Here is a 20227-nt window from a genome sequence, read left to right on the forward strand (position 1 = left end):
GCGGCATTTTTATTAGTTCTCTCCACATCCCAAGCTCAATATTTATGTGAAAAATATGACTTTGAGGGGGATGTTATATTCATTAAGTGTGTCAAACTAACATTCCATTGAAATGGTTTTATTTGATTGTATACACAAAACACACAAATATTACTTTGCCTTTATGAACTTCAGGTTGGGGAAGAAGCTGAACTCACTGTCCTACATACTGAAGACTCACTCGCCTCTTCGGCTGTGCCAGACAGTCAGCCTCTCCTCTACTTTTTGCCTCCTTGTACATGCTTGTGGCATTCAACCTGGCCACCAGCGTTGTTGAAAAGATGGAGACTGTCCACCAGGACAAAAGTGCATTCATGTGGCCAAAATAGATATTGGCCTTGATGCCAAGAAGCCCGTGACTGGTGGGGGATGTCTCTGTCTCTCTGCGTGCTTCTAAATACTCTGTGGCCCATCCCTGTGCCCTTTCGCCAGCCTTGGGGGTGACCCTCCTTTCTCCCCATCCTGACCTCTCCACCTGTGTCCTCATCCTGCCATTGTCTTCTTCAGGATTTAGCGGAGGAATGATCTCTTCTCTTGGGAACAACCTAAGTCTTTCCCACTTCCCTTGTTCCTGCTTGTAGACTCCAGCTTCTCTCCCCTAAGTTGACTTGGCCCTTATGACTCTATGACAAAAGTGTTCTTGGCAACAAGAGGCCATCTGATTTCTGCTGTGTTTTCAAGCCTCGTCCTCTGACCCGCCCTGCAAGACCTTGTCTAATGGGCCTCTGCTTTTAGGTCCTGTGAAGTTTTCCCTTTTTTTCCAGTTGTTCCTCCTCTGTTTCACTGGGATTCTACTCTGGTCAGCCTTGGTTGTAGGGATGGTCAAGATTGAGTATTCTGCTTTTAGCTTCAGTAATAATAAGCACAGTTTATTGAGTGCTCATGTGGGTCGGGCACGGAGTTAAGTACTTTACATATGTGGTCTTTTATACGTTTTCACAATAGTACCAAGCAGGAATTACGAGCCATATTTTTCTAAATAGGAAAACCACAGCTCAGAGAGGTCGAGTAACTTGTCCATGTTACACAGCAAGTACTTGGCAGAGTGCAGGGCTAACCCAGATCAGCTTGATTCCAGTGACTATGCTCAGCGCTTCCGAAACAACAGGCACGCTTCCAGCCGCAGTCTCTATTATGACGATAGTGATGATAAGATGGTAGTGGTCGTGGTGGCAGTTGATAGGATGGGTCACGTCTTGTGCAGCAGATGCTGTTCTAGGGGTTTTATATGCATTGACTCATTTAATCCTCTCAGTGCTGCTTTACAGGTGAGAAAACATAGGCTCAGGGAAGTCAGGTCACTTTAACCAAGTTGACACAGCTAGTGACGATGGAGCTGGGATTCAGACTCATGGTCTGACTCCGGAGCGTATGCTCTTCATCACTGTACCGTATTTCCCTCAAAAAGGCCGAACACTGTCTGTATCTCAGACCTCTGTACGCAGCGTGTGCTGCATTCCCAGCCACTTCCTGCACTGTTGACACTTTTATTAATGCACTTGGTCACACTCTCTTCTCAGCCTGTCAAAAACCAATTCTGTCTCCTCTGTGGAAACGGCCCCAGTTCCTGGATTCCCCTGTGTTTGTCAGTGCTGCCGTCATAACCACTCCTGAAAACTCTGTCATCTCTGCCCCTCCCAGCCTGTTCATCCCGCGAAGGCTGAGGTCGTTATTCCTTTGAAACCCACCCCGCCCCCACCTCTCCTCCTCATCTGCCTTCCTCTGGAATTCCATTTCTGCCAAGCTAACTCATGCTCTGTCTTTGCTCACTGGCCTCTGACTGGTACTGCACCTCACTCTCTTGCTCTGTGACTCCGTGGCTCTCAGAGGCTCCTGGGGAGCTGCTGCTCTTGGATGTGTTCACAGATGGTGCCAGCACTTAGCGGGCATCATTCCATTGCCCTTGGCTATGAGATATATGTATTACTGCTGCCCCCACTTTGCAGATGAGGAAAGTGAAATGCGTGGAGGTTAAGGAATCTTCCCAGTTATGCACTGCCCTGATGGAGAGGCTGGGGCTCCAGCCAACCCACAGACTCCAGCCAACCCACATTTACTGGTCCCAAAGACAAATCTTTGTTCACTACATAAAATATATAGTCCCTCAAGACCTCTTATTTCTTAAAATAACTTTTTGCAAAAATGTCTTCAAGTGGTTTTCTGTGGACTCGGGCTGTAGTCCAAATTACTTAGCCCAGCATTTCACATCCAATTTTAAGCTTTCTTGCCCTGCCTACCCTCTCAACCTTGCCTTCCAGAGGCCAAATTGAACTTGCTATCTCCAGAGTGTCCTTGCACGTTCCTGCCTCCATGCCTTTGCACAGGCTGTTCTTCTCAACCTGCTGTGACTGCTCTGCCCTTCTCCATCTTCCTGTTTTTCTGAATCCTCTATCAGTCCTCCAGACCCACAAAAGTTTCCACTGTGTTATCTACTCTGACAACCTCAAACCACAGTAACTATCCCTTTCTTGAACTACCACAGCACTTTGTTTTTGGTCTATTCTGATCATTTTAGAGAGTCCCATCATTGAGGTTGGTTGCAGTTCAGAAGTTCATCATGTAACATCTTCTTGAACCCATAACATTTATAGTTCCAGTACTTAAAGAGGTTAGCTATTCATAGGTCTGGATGTCTGTCAATCCATATCTCAAGTATGTAAGGGAGTTTCTTAGCTCTTGGAGAGCATTTTTTCTCACAGATGTAAAATGTTAAATTAGTATTTTATATGCCTTCCTTGTGTACCAGTATATCCATCACTAAAATGGGTACATAATAGTTTAAGGTACAGATTATTTATTGTATATATTTTCTTTAAACCAGAATGTAAATTCCATAAATCTTACTTTATCGCTATATTCCCTATGCTTAGCCCTGTGCTGGTTGCCTAGTGTCTTCCTAACCAGCGGTACCCAAATGAAATAGTAAATGGATAACTTTGGATGTGCTCTGAGTGTGTAGTCATCAGTTGTGTCCGACAGTTTGCCACCCTTTGGATTGTGGTCCACAAGGCTCCTCTTTGTCTGGGATTTTCCAGCAAGAATACTGGAGTGAGCTGCCATTTCCTTCTTAGGGGATCTTCCTGACCCAGGAATCAAACCCATTTCTCCTGCATTGCAGGCAGATTCTTTACCTACTGAGCCATCGGGGAACCTTAATTAATTTAGTTATTGCACAATTGGATAACATATTTCTTTTATTTTTTTAATTTAACTTTTTATTTTATGTTGGAGTATAGTTGACTTACAATGTTATGTTCATTTCAGCAAGGCAATTCAGTTATACATATACATATATTCACTCTTTCAGATTTTTTTCCCATATAGGTTATTACAGAATATTGGATAGAGTTCTTTTTAGGACAAAGTAGGGATGATGAGAAAATAAGTAAACCGGTATATACTTAAATTTTCAATTTTTTACTATTATAAACTATCTCAACAGTCCTTTATTGGCATAATTTTGCCTTTTTCCCAGATTCTAAAAATAGATTTAATCTTGATTTAATGAAATTCCAGAGATTTTTTAAAAAGGTATTTTTATTGTCTTGGGTAAATTTTTATAATCCTTATGTACAATCAGACACCTAGGCAAGGAGTAAAATTCTGCCAGGGATTTCATTTCTTCCATATTTTTTTTAAATTTTATTTTATTTTTAAACTTTACAAATTGTATTAGTTTTGCCAAATATCAAATGAATCCACCACAGGTATACATGTGTTCCCCATCCTGATAGAAGTGTCAAGAAATGGTGAGGCTTGTTCCAAGTTAAGGCTCTAGAAGAATGATTAGACATAGTGCAATTAATATTCCATAAAGACAGTTTCTGGTTTTCATAGAATTTTCTCAGTTGCTACTTTCATTAAGAAGGTAAGAGAGTAAATATTAACTGTTACCACTCAACAGGTAAGAAAACTACAGCTGAGAAATTAAAATAAATCAATGTTTCCCAACCCTTAGTTTTGAATCCTTTTGCCTTCAATCAAATCCATTCTCTTTCCATTCTGTTAGAAAGGATTTTAAGCCCCATTTTTAGATCTCTATACTACCTACATACACCATTTGTATAGAATAATCACAGTTATTAAAGAAGAATGAATGTAAAATTTAGCAAATAGAATGCTTAATGTACAGGTAGTGTTAGGCTATGTCCCTGTCAGCATGCTCATGGATGCAGTTTTAAGGCAAGTTAAAATGAGGTCTCTTTTCACCATCTTCTTTCTCCTCTTCCCTCCAACCCCTTCCTTCTTTCTTTGTACTGCTTTTCTCTCTCATCCCTTCCCTTTTATCTTTTGTATTTCCTACCCATCCAAGCCACTTGTTTTATTTTCTTCGTGGGGGAAATGGGAGGAGTATAATGGTGCTGCCTCCCCTGAAATGAGGAGGGAGTGATGGAAGGGTCCTGGCCTCCGCGGTACTCTCTTCTGCCGCCTCTGTTAGGTCATTTCCTCTCTTGAGGAATTTAAAGGCCACTGATGGCCAAGAGTTCCCTGGAAGAGCCACAGCAGCACTTGAACAGCTCACCCAGACTCCAGCCTAGGGCAGATGCTGCTGAGAGGTGGCGCCTGGGTGGGGCCTGGCCCCTAGTGTATTGCTGCTGCCCTGCTCTCTGTAGGGTGTGCAGGGGTTCTGAGTCCTACACACGAAGACCTTCACAGCAGGTAGACACGTTCCTAACAGCAAAACTGAACCACCACTGAAGTTCCCTGGAGTGTGCTTCTAATGTGACAAAGGCCATCTCAGCAGAATCTCCCAATTTCACTGAGATTTTTAATAGCTTTCTACACTAATTGTTCATCTGTAAGAGTGGGTTTTGAACTCATCCAATAAATTATCAGTGGTTTTATGGTTCTAAACCAGAGAAGGGTCTGTTTTCTTTCATTTGCCAGTATCATCGTCCTTAAACATAAATCTACCTGATCATATTTGCCATAATTTGGATAGACTGCCTGTTATTATCATCACCACCACTTCCTGCCCAGTTGTAACATATTTTTATTTCTGATCTGTTTTAGACCTTGCACACTGCCAGTCGAACCTTGTGGAACTTAGCAAACTCCTGCAAAATTTGGAAATACTTCAGAGAACTCAGTCAGCACCTAACTTTACTGACATGCAGGTAAACATATTATAGCTGCTGGTCAAAGGAACTTAAAATATTCACTCAGAATTTTTACTGAATTGTTATATGAATATATAAGGCAATATTTAAAGGGACGTAACTGTAATACAGATTAGCTTATATTCTGGAGCTATTCTTAATAACTTTTTGAATCTTGGTGTCATTGTTTTAAGATGTCTTTTTTAAAATGTTGTACATTTGAATACAGACTAACTAGAAGTGAATATCTGAATCATTCTTCCACATTTATGTTGCATTAGAAATGATAATTATGAAGGTATAATTTGGGTACTGTAAGTACCCAATTATAGCAGAAAAACACCAAAGATCTCTAATCCTATTTTCATTTTGTATAGCAGAAAAAGATGTTTTGTTTTTGTCTCTGCTTTTAATACCCTTTATGCATCAGATGCACCTTCATCTCCTGGCTGGTTTGCTTTAGGTATCTAACAATGATTCTTTACTAACTTGCTGTGCTCTCTTTGTCTATGCCTGTATTATCTGTGTTAACTTAATAATGCTTTGTTGCTTTTAACTATTTATGCAATGTAGGCTAACTGTGTAGATATTTCAAAGAAAGACAAGCGGGTCACAAGACGATGGAGAACAAAAAGTGTCAGCAAAGATACAAAAATACAACTGCAGGTACAGACCTTACTTTTCCTTCATTCATATTTATAGATATTTTTTAAAATATTAGTATTTACATATCAGTTCTTAGAACTTTAAAAGTTTAAGCAACTGTTAACTGCTTTAAAGCTAGTGCTTCTCAAACTGAGTTATATTATCTAAAATAGTGAGAAATCTATTCTTATTTTGACATAAGTAAAAAGAATTTAAAAGAAAGCTTAAAATTATGTAATACGGCTTTCAAGTGGCATTTTCATTCTCAATTACGGCCTTTGAACCATTAAAACATATTTTAACAGAAAGTCACCTTAAAAATCTAGACTACAAATCAAATGGGTTGTAATGAACATTTATATATACTAAATCTTAAAGGAGCCTTGTATGTGTTAGTGTTGTCCAATGTTATATCTATCAATATATGACCTTTGTCCAATGTTTTATCTATCAATACATGAGATGAAGACTGCAATAGGTTAGAAATGAACAAACTTGGGTTCTAGTCTAATCACTGTGACTTCCTGGCAGTATAATCTCATTTATTTCTGTTAAATTGTCTGGGCTTCCATGAACTTCTGGGTAAAGTGATAGAGTTGCATTAATCGTCTCTGAATTACCTTTCAACTCTAAAATTCTGTGATTCTACAAAAACAGATATTATTGGCCATCAACAGTCACTTTTAAAATTTGAACTAACGTCTTCATGGTTCATAATAAATTTCCTTGAAATTCATTTAAAATAAGTTATATGAATAGTTGAAAAATTTTAAAGTAAGATCCTCTTATGTCATTGCATTGCAATGATATAAAATATGGTAAAAGCCTACAACCTCTCATGTCAAAATTCATGTTACTTTGAAATCTTTAAGCTTGAAATTTTACCACTCCAGTCCTAACTATATATTAATATTATAAAGGACTCTTGCCCTGCACAATCAGAATTAGACTTCTTATCTTGCTTTTCTTTTTATTATGCTGTAAATCAATCTGTAACACAAAGAAGGACTGCTTTTTAGAATATTTCAGTGTCTTTTAAATAAGAACAATAATTCTTCCTTAATTCTGACTTTACTGATAACATTCTTTTAATTCTAAATGTGTAAATAACCAATTCTTTGTTACTTTGCTTACTAATCTGATTAATTTGAAAATAGATTTTTGCAAGCAATAAAGATTTTTTTTTTTTTTTAGTTGGAATGTCCACATTGTGTGAACACAATTTTTTGTGGTCTTTTGTTCAGTATGTTTTTCTGTTTTTTCCCTTCTATTCAAAAAATTAATACTGTAGAGACAAATGTGCCAAATGATTTCACAAGGAAATTGCCTAAAATTGCTTTCCAGAGTACCATATTTTTGAGCAAGTGATTGTCTAGTTTTGTGTGTGTATTTTTAAAACATAGTATCTATGGTTATCATAGGCAGGGAAAGAGAACCTTAATTGTAAATAGAAAAACTGGAGAAGGCCAGCATCATAGGAACATGCACAGTTGTGGGTAGATACCATTTCAATCTGTGTTTTATAAGATAGCCCATTGAACATTTGCCATTCACAAGTACGGTCTGGAGTAGGTTGGTTCTCAGTGAGTGAGCACAGTAACACTGGCTGTCTTCTTACAGTTTCGAGGACCACCACAGTCACTGAGTCTTTTTTCCTGAAGGAAACAGAATGCCACTCTGAATAACCCTCCCATTCACAGGCTGTGCTTTTCACTGTGTGGAGAGTTTGATGAAGGTTTTTCTTTTTTTTTAATCATCAAAAGCAGTTGTTCAAAAAGCAGGACAATATTCTTCTTTCATATTTATATCACATTTTGGGGTTGATTGTTTGTTCTTAAAGTTTCATTTATGTTCTGTTGCCTTGTTTCTATTTTGCCAGAGAGTGGCAAAATGGCCCTTGTGATTCTAGTTCAGTCATTTGGGGGAGAATTGAAATCATTTCATCCCCATACTCAAAGAAAGTGTTAAACTTTCAAAAGTAGGAAATTTAGTTCCAACTCCAGTGGAAATAAATAGATGAAGGGGTGGTGGTAAGCTGTTAATTGTTCCCATAAAAACCTCACTTCCACTTGAATTGGTAAAACAAAGGATCGTAGGGTGAATGCTACAGAATTTAGTACAACTCCTAGACTTTTTCTGCTCACTCAAACCAGCGACCTTCCAAGACCCCTTAGAATGCTCATTCTCTATCACTGCGAAGTTACCAGAAGTTTCTTCACCATCATACCTTACTGGGGAACCATAAAAATCAGCCAGCGATGACTATGACTGATATGAATGTCATTACTCATCAGTTTTTTACCTACAGAACAGCATAGCATTTATTTTTGCTGTGATGGATTAAATATGCATATTTCCTCCTCCTGTTTTAAATGTTTTTTGACCATTAGAACTGCATCTCATGGTTCCAAGTATTTGTTTTTAGTTCGTAATTGTCTCACTACTTGCATCACTTTCTCTGAATGCGAGGCTATTTGTTGTAAATGGCTGATTTTTCATCTTCTCCATCATTTGGAACGTTTAGTCCACCAGCCATTTATGGAGGAAATTTAAACTATCTTGTGGTGCTGGTGGCGGTGGTCATTGTTATTTCTGTTGTTGTTATGGATCTTGTTTTATGGAACTTGGTCTTTAGCATTCTGTAGTTGTAATTTTTAATACACAGAGATAATTATAAAATAGATCATTTAAAAAATTGACCTCAAAAAAGTAAAAACTGAAGAACATGTTAAACGAGATGTTTGACTGCTTATTCTTACATAAGTACACTATTGATTTGAATGTGAATGTTAAAATTTGGACCACATTTCTACATGAAGCTACTGGCAAGCTAGCTCAAGAATCCATTGAGTAATTCACTGGAGGCAATAGGTGTCCTAGAAGTCTCTGTGGAATTACCTATTAGGAAAGATATTCCCTGTGTCCCAAAGTTCAAATTTCTGGTTCTAATAAAAATCTCGGTATCATCATTATGCAATAAAACAGTTTGGTTGTGTTTTAAATGAGTGGAGGATGGCAAGAAGAGAATTATTTTATAAGGGTTGTTGGAGAAGAGATTACTACTAGATTTCCCGTGTTGCTAATAGCATGAATTAAATACTAGGTCCCTAGATATTGGAGAGAATGAGGTATGGGGTAGCAGATAAATATCTGTTGTCATTCATTCATCCTGGATCTCACAGATGCTCAAATTACACTGAAGAGTAAAACTACATTCTTTCTCATTTTTTTTTTTAACCACAGTAGGCATAAAGACATTTTATATAGAAATGTTTTGTCTGACACAGATTATGTATGTGTGTTTGTGTTTAATAATCATATACATATATGTACACAAAGGACTTGTGAAGATGGAAGAGAAATGTGAATGTAATTTGGAAAATTTGAAGAGAATTGGAGATATAAGAATTTAAAATATTTTTCTGTTGTCCAAAAAGACTAACACAGCCATGCTGGGGTTTTTTTTTTTTTTTTTCCTCAGTCTGACTGTTATGTGACTCTGAAAACATTTCAGCTAATTGGAACTGAAATTAATTCTCACAACCTTGAAGAGTCAGGGTCTGTCAAATGCAGGCACAGTTGAGTTGATTAGAAGGAAATATTATTATCCCTTAATCCTGTCCACCAAAAAGAGAAGAAAGAAAGAAAAGCTCTAAGAGTCTTCTACTGGCACATCACTAAATGAAACATATGCCTTCAGGTTTTCATAGCTGATTTTTATAGGTGTTGTCCCAACACTCTGAGGACATTGAGGTTTACCTTCCTATTCTATGGGGACTGGCTTCCTCCTTGGAAAATTCTTCAGTCAGAAAATCCCAATACCATTCTTAATACTGAATCCCAGAGACCTTTATAGGAGGAGAGAAAGTGGGGAGTTGAATATTCCTAGTATCCTTCCCCTTACTTTTTCCTCCCAGCAAGAAACAAACAATTCTTCCTGGCCAACAGAAGGCTCTCATTACAACCTGTTTGTTTTAGCCTTTGCATATTATTTATTTAGTCACCTTCCCCTGAACTTATTTTTTCCTTTGCTTCCATTTACTGAATGCCTTTTGGCTTCATATAACATGGCATTGCATGAATAAAACAAAAGGTACATTGATTTTACCTTAAAATCATAAGCTCTTCATCTCTTCATAACTTTCCATCTCCTTTTGGGGTAGGGGTTATGTTCAGCAAATAGATATAAGTGTTTGGGTGGTCTGCCATGATAAACTTTTCTCATGGCGTGACTGCTCCTTCAAGCTCTTTTCAATGCTAAGATTTAGCAAAAGTCAACTGCAGTTAAAAATTCTCCCTCTCCCTTGTCTGATTATCTTTCATTCTCCCATATCCCCCCCTCCCCCTGTCCCGTGTTTTCTCCTCCCTCCTCTCCTCTCATTCACTGTCAGGAAGGGCCATCTGCGAAGGGCCAGTTCAGCACAACTCGGCGCCGGCAGAGGCTAGCAGCAGCAGTGGCTACAACAGTGAGTGGATTTCAACCTCCAGTGGGTGCTTAAAGAGAATGAGAAGCTGTACTGGTGCCATCCCCTGCGCTAACGGTGCCGCTCGCGGGGGTGCATCCAGCACAGCCCTCCTGGGTTGGCAGAGCTCGCACATGTTCTCTGACTGTCTGCGTGGCAGGCCTCTCACGCACACAGGCGTTTGGGTTTGCAATGGAAAACTATCATGTAATCCAGATCTCTACTCCTACTCTCAGTGTTAGAAACAGTTTAAATTCAAGGATGTATGTGGGATTTTCTTACATGGTGTGGGTTTTGGGAGAGGTTGGTTTTTGTTTGGTGTGGTTGTTTGCCATCCTGATCTTAGAACCTTTGCTAACTGATTTCGGTTTTTCTAATAAAAGTCAGTTACTACAGACATAAGTTGTGCTGTTTTGGTCACAATGTGACTGTTTGAAAAGGATGTGAGGATAAAGAAATGAGAGGGTACAAAAAGGTGAATTTTGATGCTCTCTCAGTGGCTATGCAAACTTACACTTAGCAAAGGAAAATTGTTTCCTGGAAAGAATATTGAGCTGAAAATCAGAAAATATAGTGTGGAAAGGAGAAAACCACAAAGTTAAATGGTGTTTAATTCACATCTAGATGTTGGTTTGTTTGTTTTTTTTTTTTTAAGAGAGAATAGTATGGATATTAGGCGGATAGATGAAGTATTGAGATATATAAGGCAGATAATCAAAGCTTGCTTAGAATAGTGAACTATCCACATGGAATATGAAATAGAATATGTAAACACAAGAACCATATGCTGGATAAAAATACATCTTAATATGTGCTTAATCATAATCATAATATCCTATCAACTGTGTAAATACAGAGTTCTGAGTTCATAGCAAACATTAGTTTTTTGGCTATTATATAATATTTCTTGATTTATAGTCTTGCTCTTGCTGCTGGTGTATTTTAAGACTAAAATTGCTGAAAAATATGAAAAGATTTTGGTTGCATTCAAGAAGAATGGATATTGGTGTATGGATTGTTGGTTTTATGCTTCGTAACTAGTGACTGACTCTTGATTTATATGTGGGTACTTAGCTGGATTGTTTGAGAGACAGAAATGATTTTGATTATGAAATGAACTAGTGACTTGGAATTTATTAGCGAAGTGACTGAAACAGTTCTGTGAACATTTGAACAAAGAAATATTTTAAATTGATTTCACAGTTAGTGGCTATCTTACACATGTATTCAAATAAGATGAATAAAGTATCTAATACTGACACGGTAGCAGATTCTGACAATAAATACATGTAAAATCAATTTAAAAATTCTTAAATGTAACCTTTTATTTAAAAATTCAGAAATCCAACTGATTATTAGAGAACAGTATCTCAGTATGGAAAGGAAAGGTCAGTCATTTTATGAAAATACAAATGTTTCCTTAAATAATATATTTCTAAGATGGCATGAGGGAAGTGATTGTATGTCTACTATGTTCATTTTTTAATTGCAGATAAATATATAATGAATATAATAAAACTGAAGTTGGAACCTATTTGACTAGAATAGGTTTATATTTTTTTATTTGGAAGTGCGAGAGAAAAAGATTTTGAAAGAAGGAAGAATTACTGCTCACCTTCCCCCCAGGGAAATGGTGACGACAGAGGTGAAGAATAACTTAAAGCAACTAACGAGCAATGCCGGCACGTTTAGTCATGTATGCAGGAATAATTAGAGAAAATGGGGACTCGTAAACCTTCTAGGATCTGTACTTTTAATTCCATACCGGAGCAGAATAACATCTAGCAGGATCTAACACAATCATTTCTGCCTCCCTCGGCCTCCTCACCCACATCTCAGCGACTTGTCATTGGCGACTCAGCCCTCCTGTTCCTTTGACTGCAGTGGTTCCCCTTAACTCCCTGTCATTCCTCCTCCCAAAACTAAAATTCAGTTCAGTTCAGTTCAGTCACTCAGTCGTGTCCGACCCTTTGAGACCCCCTGAATTGCAGCATGCCAGGCCTCCCTGTCCATCACCAACTCCCGGAGTTCACTCAAACTCATGTCCATCGAGTTGGTGATGCCATCCAGCCATCTCATCCTCTGTCATCCCCTTCTCCTCCTGCCCTCAATCCCTCCCAGCATCAGGATCTTTTCCAGTGAGTTAGCTCTTCACGTGAGGTGGCCAAAGATTGGAGTTTCAGCATCAGCATCATTCCTTCCAAAGAAATCCCAGGGCTGATCTCCTTCAGAATGGACTGGTTGGATCTCCTTGCAGTCCAAGGGACTCTCAAGAGTCTTCTCCAGCACCACAGTTCAAAAGCATCAATTCTTCAGCACTCTGCTTTCTTCACAGTCCACTCTCACATCCATACATGACCACTGGAAAAACCGTAGCCTTGACTAGACAGACCTTTGTTGGCAAAGTAATGTCCTCTGCTTTTGAATATGCTATCTAGGTTGGTCATAACTTTCCTTCCAAGGAGTAAGCGTCTTTTAATTTCATGGCTGCAGTCACCATCTGCAGTGATTTTGGAGCCCAGAAAAATAAAGTCTGACACTGTTGCCACTGTTTCCCCATCTGTTTCCCATGAAGTGATGGGACCAGATGCCATGATCTTTGTTTTCTGAATGTTGAGCTTTAGGCCAACCTTTTCACTCTCCTCTTTCACTTTCATCAAGAGACTTTTGAGTTCTTCTTCACTTTCTGCCATAAGGGTGGTGTCATCTGCATATCTGAGGTTATTGATATTTCTCCTGGTAATCTTGATTCCAGCTTGTGCTTCTTCCAGCCCAGCGTTTCTCATGATGTACTCTGCATATAAGTTAAATAAGCAGGGTGACAATATACAGCCTTGACGTCCTCCTTTTCCTATTTGTAACCAGTCTGTTGTTCCATGTCCAGTTCTAACTGTTGCTTCCTGACCTGCATGTAGGTTTCTCAAGAGGCAGGTCAGGTGATCTGGTATTCCCATCTCTTTCAGAATTTTCCACAGTTTATTGTGATCCACACAGTCAAAGGCTTTGGCGTAGTCAGTAAAACAGAAATAGATGTTTTTCTGGAACTCTCTTGCTTTTTCCATGATCCAGTGGATGTTGGCAATTTGATCTCTGGTCCTCTGCCTTTTCTAAAACCAGCTTGAACATCTGGAAGTCAGCCCACATGTTTTGAGTCTATCCTATCCTGCTGGTGCTTTTTATCTGGAATTCTCCCAGGAGGCTCCAGTCACTTGTTCTCCTTGCCCAACTCAGATGTGTTAGGGCAGCTGAGATTGCTCCCAAAGATAAGTACACCCAAGATGTTTCTGAGATTTGTTCTTGTTGATTCTTAGCACGCATGTCCATGATGGCCCACTTATGCCATCAGCCAGACCCATCAGAATAGGGGGATGGAAAAGAGAAACACTAGCACCTCCCCACGGGGGAACCCTGGGAGTCCCAGTGCACTCGGTGCTCCCCACAGGCACCCCTGTGCACATGATGCGGAGTAACTGCAGCAGAAGACTGTCTGCGTGGGCCCTGTGAGTTGTGTATGCTCAGTGTCTTCCTTATACCTGCTGTTCTCTTTCTCGCCCTTGTTTGCCATGTTTTTCTTCTCAGCGTCTGATTGAACTTTTAATAGAGAGGCCTTTATCTTAGGAGCAAGTCTGTGTCCTCACTGGACTCCCTAGGCCTCCGCTGCACCCGGGCCTCTCCCTATGTACTCAAGGGAGGAGAGCACTCTCCTACACAGTGTTAGTCCCTGGAGTGTTAGGGTTCCTGAGTGCAGATAAAACCCTTTTACATGATCCTCAACACATTTCATTTTCCACCATCAAACACCTACATTCCTTTTTCTCAAATGCTCTCCTGGTTCCTTGTATCCTGAAACCACATCCTTAAATCTGCAAACTCCTTGGTTTGTCTCTTTCCTCAAGTCACAGTCTCCACCCGTGACCTCCTCATCACCAGTATTTCCATGGACTCTCTCTGTCCCTCCTAGAGGGCCCTGGGCTGTCTGCTCTTTCTATTAATAGATTTAACATCACCACAGTCATGGTCAGCAATTTTCTTTATCTATCTTCAAACATTCTTCTACATAAATCATCCCATTCCTTTATAGATGTCCTAGAAAACCTCAATCGTTATTGTCACAAAGTTGCCAGGATAGGATTCCAGCAAATTATTGAACCCAAGGACTCCATTTTCTCAAATGGGTTATCTGCACTTTAGTATCTATTCTCTGGAAGAGTCAGAAATTCAGTTCCTAATGAGATAAACAAGCTGTTGACACCTCCCAGCCCAGTGTAGCCAAGACCCCCATGGAGGATGAGAAAGAGTTACTCTGATGTCTCCAGGTAACAAGTGCTTCAGATATCCTAGATTACTAGGCTTAGCTTAGCTGAATCTGAGGAAAAGCTTCATTCCCTCTTTCTTTCCTGGGAAGCCTGAATATCTTTTGAGATAAATAACTCCTTGCCAGGACCAAGCTGCATCCTAAGGACCCTCTTAAGTCTCAATTGCCATCACCCAGACCCACAAACTGCAGCTCAGGCTAGATTTTTGGGGGTCTCTCCCTCCCCTCCATCCTCTATGTCTTCTGTGCACATGCTTGCTTGCTCCCTCTTGCCCCTTCGCCTCCCTTTTTCTATCATGAGATTTACAGCTAAGTCAAAAAATGAGGAAAGGAAGAGGTTCTAGCATATCTATACATCAGATGAAATATTGGTTCCTTCCTCCTACAGCGTATTTTCTGTTAGATAGAGGATGTGAATTAGCTTTTAATTTATACAAAATTCAGCTTATGGAGGCATCTAAGTCTGGTTCTTGAAGGTTATTGAATGCATATCTGTGTAGTAAGAATTAGGGGAGGTTACTAGTGATCTGATTTACAAAAGGAATTGGCGTTCTCATTCTCCAAGAATGGTTGGCTGACAGCATTTTATAATGGTCAGGTAGAAGCTTCTAGAAGGAGAGAGAAGGAGTATTTTGCCCCCACCCATCAGAAGCCTAGCCCAAATCCAAGGGCAAGAGAGCCTCTAGCCATTTGGGAAAATCTATAGTAGTATGACTTTATTTTACTTAATGCTTTTTGGCCAGTTGATAAGCCACGTTCATGTATGTAACAGAGTTGTGTGTCATATACAAAAGTAACTATAGTAATTTATATAATATTTCATTTACAGATGTATTTTGATAAATCAATTTCAAATTTAATTGCAGGTCTCTTTAAGCCATTATTATATGTAGTATTAAACTTATGTTTTATCTAATGACAGTGGAGCAAGTGAATCTTTCTGTATATGCACCTCTTGAATTTTTACCTGTTCAGTGAATTCTTGCTCCAGGCTCAGAAAGAAGTCAGCATAAAGAGCCCTCTGACTTGAATACCCAGCCTTTGTGAGAGAAGGTCACAGTTCAGATTGCTTTCTGCCAGTATTGTTTCAGTGGGTTCAGAGCTGAAGCCTGTCTGGGATTATGCCTCTTCTTCCTGTCATTTTGTCATCGTCTCTCCCCGTGACAGTGAACAGCCAGTGAGTCAGTAGCAGTACTAAATCAACTACGGGAAACTGGGATTCCCTCCCACCCGAACCACCTGCAGAATAGATGAGTACTGTCTCCAAGTGTGTCATCAGAGAGGAATCTGTTGTTTTGGAGAACAGGATACATCTTTTCTGTGTAAGAGATTGTGGGACAGTGTGCTGCTGCTCTTTAATTATTTGTGTCCTCCCTTTCCAGGTTCCTTTCAGTGCCACCATGTCCCCAGTTCGCTTGCATTCCTCCAACCCCAACCTTTGTGCAGATATTGAATTTCAGACCCCCCCTAGCCACCTCACAGACCCTCTGGAAAGTTCAACGGATTATACAAAGCTTCAAGAAGAATTTTGTCTAATTGCACAGAAAGGTAACAATAAGTGTAATGTGCCCTTTATAGTGGCTCTCTTCCTTGATGGGAAGTTGCCATTCATTCTCTTACCCTTGTCTAGGTGGTCATGGTGGCAAGGTCAAATGGTTCATATACTTATTGCAGTTCTATAGATAAAACACAGTGGGATATGATGACTGCTTCCTGGGAAAATGCACATCATAGGGTTTCAGTTTTGACTGAGGAAAGAAAGCATTATTGAGGGTGAGTAAAGGCAGAAAGACTAAAAAGGTGTTATCTTTGATGATGTTCCTCCTATTGCCTTCAGGCCTGACATTAAGGTTTTAGGTCATCATATAATAAAATTTGCTTTTTCTTCACTCAGAGAATATTAGGGTAACGGGATTGTCTACTTATTCTCTGAATTTGCAGAGTCAAACACTTAGGGAGAAAAATAAGATATGGTAGGCAGACAAGCCCACAATACTATTCAGCATCTTTTTTTATCATGTCATACATACTTGTGAGTTAGCAGATTCTGTTTGAAACCTTTTTTTTTTTTTTAATTAAATGGCACTCACTGATTTTACTTTACAGTTTGTTGGTAAGGAATCAAGAGGGCTCAGCTAAGCAGTTCCTCTGTCCTCCGTGGCATCAGCTGGACTCCATCTGTGGTATTCAGCTGGAAGCCTGGCTGAATGGTTCAAGGGGGCTTCACTGGCACTTTGGTTAGACAGCTAGGAGGCTGCACACAACTCTGTCCCTCTCCCCTCCCCTTCCAGGGCAGCTCAGGGCTCCAAGTGGAGTGGATTGCAATGGAAGTGGCCAGCTCTGGGTCTGGAACATTGTCCCTTCACTGCTAGTCCAGATTAGAGGGGAGTGGACATCCAGCCCACCTTGGAGTCTCTTTTTTGATGTTAGATGTTCAGTAAGTCATGTTACAGAAGCTCAACTGCTCTCATCAGGCACAGAGAGCAGGAGAGTAGAGAGCAAGTGGACTGGACAGTCTTGACCGTGTTCGCCAGGAAGAGCCACAGCTCCTAAATTAATTCCCTCCCCTTAATGCTAAAGTATCTAAATTTCAGCCACTGAAATTCATTTTTTACCTTATAATAGTGCCTCCCCAGTCATTGTCTTTTGAAATTGTAATCTTTAGGAGAAAGACATTGTGTTGTTTTCAGTCACTAACACCTCATTATGAATTTTTCACATTTATTTCCTCTGGGGCTGCTGGCAATAGGTTATAAAGTATTCTTGAAAATGTGTGTTAAGTGGAACGTCTCAAGTACCACCCCCCATAATATTCAAAAGCCTAGTGACTCGGGAAAGGAAGAGGTGCACCCTGAGGGTGTTTCTGAGAAAGCTGAAGTCAACAAAAATGCATACTCTCAAACCATCAGCAAGGATGTGCTACCAGAGAGTTCTTTAATTCCACCATCCTGAAGCAGCTAAAGTAAATCTTCTCCCCCACCCACTTTCTTTTTCAACTGATTTTTCAGTTGAGATTCTGTAAGGCCAACTCTCTTTCACCTGTTTTACTCCTTGAGCATTTTTATTATGTCTTAGCCGGATGCTAATCATGTCATTAGACTAGAACAATGCTAAATTATTTATGTAACAGCGTAGATTTATGATCAGGAAGCCAGTAACTTTTGCTTTTAATGCGAGATTGTAGGAACAGGTAAAATGAGGCAACAAATGTGTGAATTAAATATAGCACAGCTTCTAAAGGAAGATGGATAAGTTTGAAGGTAGCCCCAGGAAAGCTTTATGTATTTGGTTGCACTCCTGAGGCTTTTAGGTAATCCAAGTTTCAACAGACTTGTAAAGCTTTTGTTGAAACAGCGTATTTTCTTTTCAGCTGTGCTTGGGGGAAAAGGTGGCTTTTAGATGACTATTGAGTGAATTCTTTAGGAGAAGTTACGGATTTTGAAATGAATGAATCCACTTTTAGAGCTGCTAGTTGGGTTAATGTATTTCAGCTATCAAGTTATTACCTTAAAATTGATGACAACTAGAACGTAGCACATAAATCAGTGAATTAATTGTACATTCTGTATGATCCCATTATTTTTCCCGTGTAATTCTGGTCACTATTTTCTGCTACATTTTTCCACTTCTTTTGAAAATAACCTTTCTCTTACAAGGAAATCCCTATTTCAGAAGACTTTACATTTTGCAGAAGCTGTTACTATAAAGATAAGAGTTGGAAATTCAACATTTTTGTGTTTCAAAATTAAAGACTGCCAGACATACAAATGTCTGTTGTTAGGTATGCAGAAATGAGGGTGGAGGTTGTTTTCAGTTGCGTTTATTTTGTTTTACTTTATTTCCAGCTTTATTGAGATAAAATGAACGTGTAACATTGTATAAGTTCAAGGTATGTATGTTGATTTGACATACTTATATATTACAAAATAATTACTACCATAGGATAGCTAATATCTCCAACATGTCACATAATTACCATTTCGTTTTTGTGGTGAGAACATTTGAGATCTACTCTCTTAACAAATTCAGGTAAATAATACTGTATGGTTAACTATAACCATCCTGCAGATTAGATTCCCAGAACGTATTCATGTTATAACTGGTAGTTTGTACTCTTTGAAAGCACTTTTGACATCATGATGGTTTTGGCTGAGAAGGTAATGCAAGTGTTATTCTTAAGACCTATTCATTTCAACAAAACAGAAATAGAGTCACAGATGTAGAAAACAAAGTTATGGTTACCAGCGGGGGAAGAGGGAAGGGATAAATTGGGAGATTGAGATTGACATATCTACATTATTGTATATAAAATAGGTAACTAGTCAGGACATATTGTATAGTACAAGGGGTGCCACTCAGTACTCAGTATTGACCTATATGGGAAAAGAATCTAAAAAATAGCAGATATATGTCTATTTATATAACTGATTTACTTCGCTATACAGCAGAAACTAACACAACATTTTAAATCAATGATACTCTGATAAATATTAAAAAAAAAAAAAAAGACCAAATCATTTCCTACCACAAAGAGAACTAGCTCCAACTTCTAAAACAGCTGTTTGATTTATATTTGCAAGACTCATAAAATGCCCTTTTTTGGATGCACACTTTGGGGTGATAATTTGATAGTTCTAAATTATTTGCATGAGATGTCATTGTACACATAACTGCTCAAATATTATCATCAACTGTGGCAGAGTAAAACTTGTTCCCTTTTCCTTCTAAGAATTATAGGTTACTTTCTAAGTATTAAAATTTAAAAATTGGTATTTTATATGCTGCTTCCAAGTCTTCGTTGACTTATCTGGTACGAAATGCTAAAACTTTCATCCTGATTAATTACCATTCCCATATTTGTTTTGTATTTAGATAGTCTGGTAGATTCCATTTTAAGGCTGACTTTCAATTAGACTGTAACATAACCTTTCCAGAAAATATCCACGAATGAGTTACAAGTGCTGAGAAGTCTATAATTCTGTTATTTTTCTGGATCCATTTGATCCTTGTCTCTTACTTTTCTCCCCACACAGTGCATTCTCTTTTGAAGTCTGCATTTAATAGCATAGCTATAGAGAAGGAGAAGCTGAAGCAGATGGTTTCTGAGCAGGATCACAATAAAGGCCACAGCACGCAGATGGCGCGACTCCGACAGTCACTGTCGCAGGTAAATGAGAGTGTTTGTATTATTCTCAGGACGTATTTCTAACCCTGCAAGCCAGCGATGGGGGTGGAGACAGTCCATCATGGGAATGGCACATCTGTCTGAAATCCCCCCAGCCATCGCAGTGTCAGTATTAAACTATATCACTTTTCTTCCAAAAGATATCAAGGTAAGCGTGACAATCAACCAAACTTGCTTGCAAACATAAATTCTTTTTTGGCTGATTTTAATGCCCCTCTGTGGTCTTATAAGGCCATCCCTGGTTTAAAAAACTAATGCGTTTATACATGATTTACCTACACATGTAAACTGTGTTCCAGATTATGTCCAATCCAGCGTCAGACAAAATCTACCAGATCGTCCACACTTAGTATTTTTCCTACTTATGATGCATTTTAACCTGTTGAAAACTACTGATTACTTTTTTTTTTTTCTTTTTTGATTTGCACTCTTAGGATTTTCTTCCTGTCTATGTTCCCTGAATCCAGACTCTAAGATTTCA

The 20227-nt window shown here is 39.1% G+C and overlaps 1 protein-coding gene and 1 non-coding gene across 49 annotated transcripts in view; both read left to right on the forward strand.

The window, feature by feature from the left end:
- Window positions 1-20227, forward strand: part of OSBPL6 (oxysterol binding protein like 6) — a 217547-nt gene that overhangs the window by 160849 nt on the left and 36471 nt on the right. For 16 of the 48 annotated variants that reach the window (XR_015148141.1, XM_086359641.1, XM_086359685.1 and 13 more), the window contains 4 exons: window positions 5053-5156; window positions 10175-10249; window positions 15944-16109; window positions 19595-19728. Coding sequence is in view for 43 of the 48 variants with exons in the window: in XM_086359641.1 (XP_086215767.1) it covers window positions 5053-5156; window positions 10175-10249; window positions 15944-16109; window positions 19595-19728 (479 nt within the window). In the remaining 5 variants the exon portion in view is untranslated. Of the gene's footprint in view, window positions 1-5052; window positions 5157-5711; window positions 5805-10174; window positions 10250-15943; window positions 16110-19594; window positions 19729-20227 lie in introns of all 48 variants that reach the window. The other 32 variants (XR_015148153.1, XR_015148155.1, XM_086359761.1 and 29 more) reach the window with 3 other exon arrangements.
- LOC147378639 (small nucleolar RNA SNORA79) lies at window positions 16372-16514 on the forward strand. Its single transcript, XR_015153935.1, has one exon. It is a non-coding gene; the product is annotated as a small nucleolar RNA SNORA79 (small nucleolar RNA).

Source organism: Bos grunniens, chromosome 2, assembly GCF_055505025.1.
Source record: "Bos grunniens cultivar Pamir isolate PY7600 chromosome 2, Bosgru_T2T1.0, whole genome shotgun sequence".
Taxonomy (NCBI): domain Eukaryota; kingdom Metazoa; phylum Chordata; class Mammalia; order Artiodactyla; family Bovidae; genus Bos; species Bos grunniens.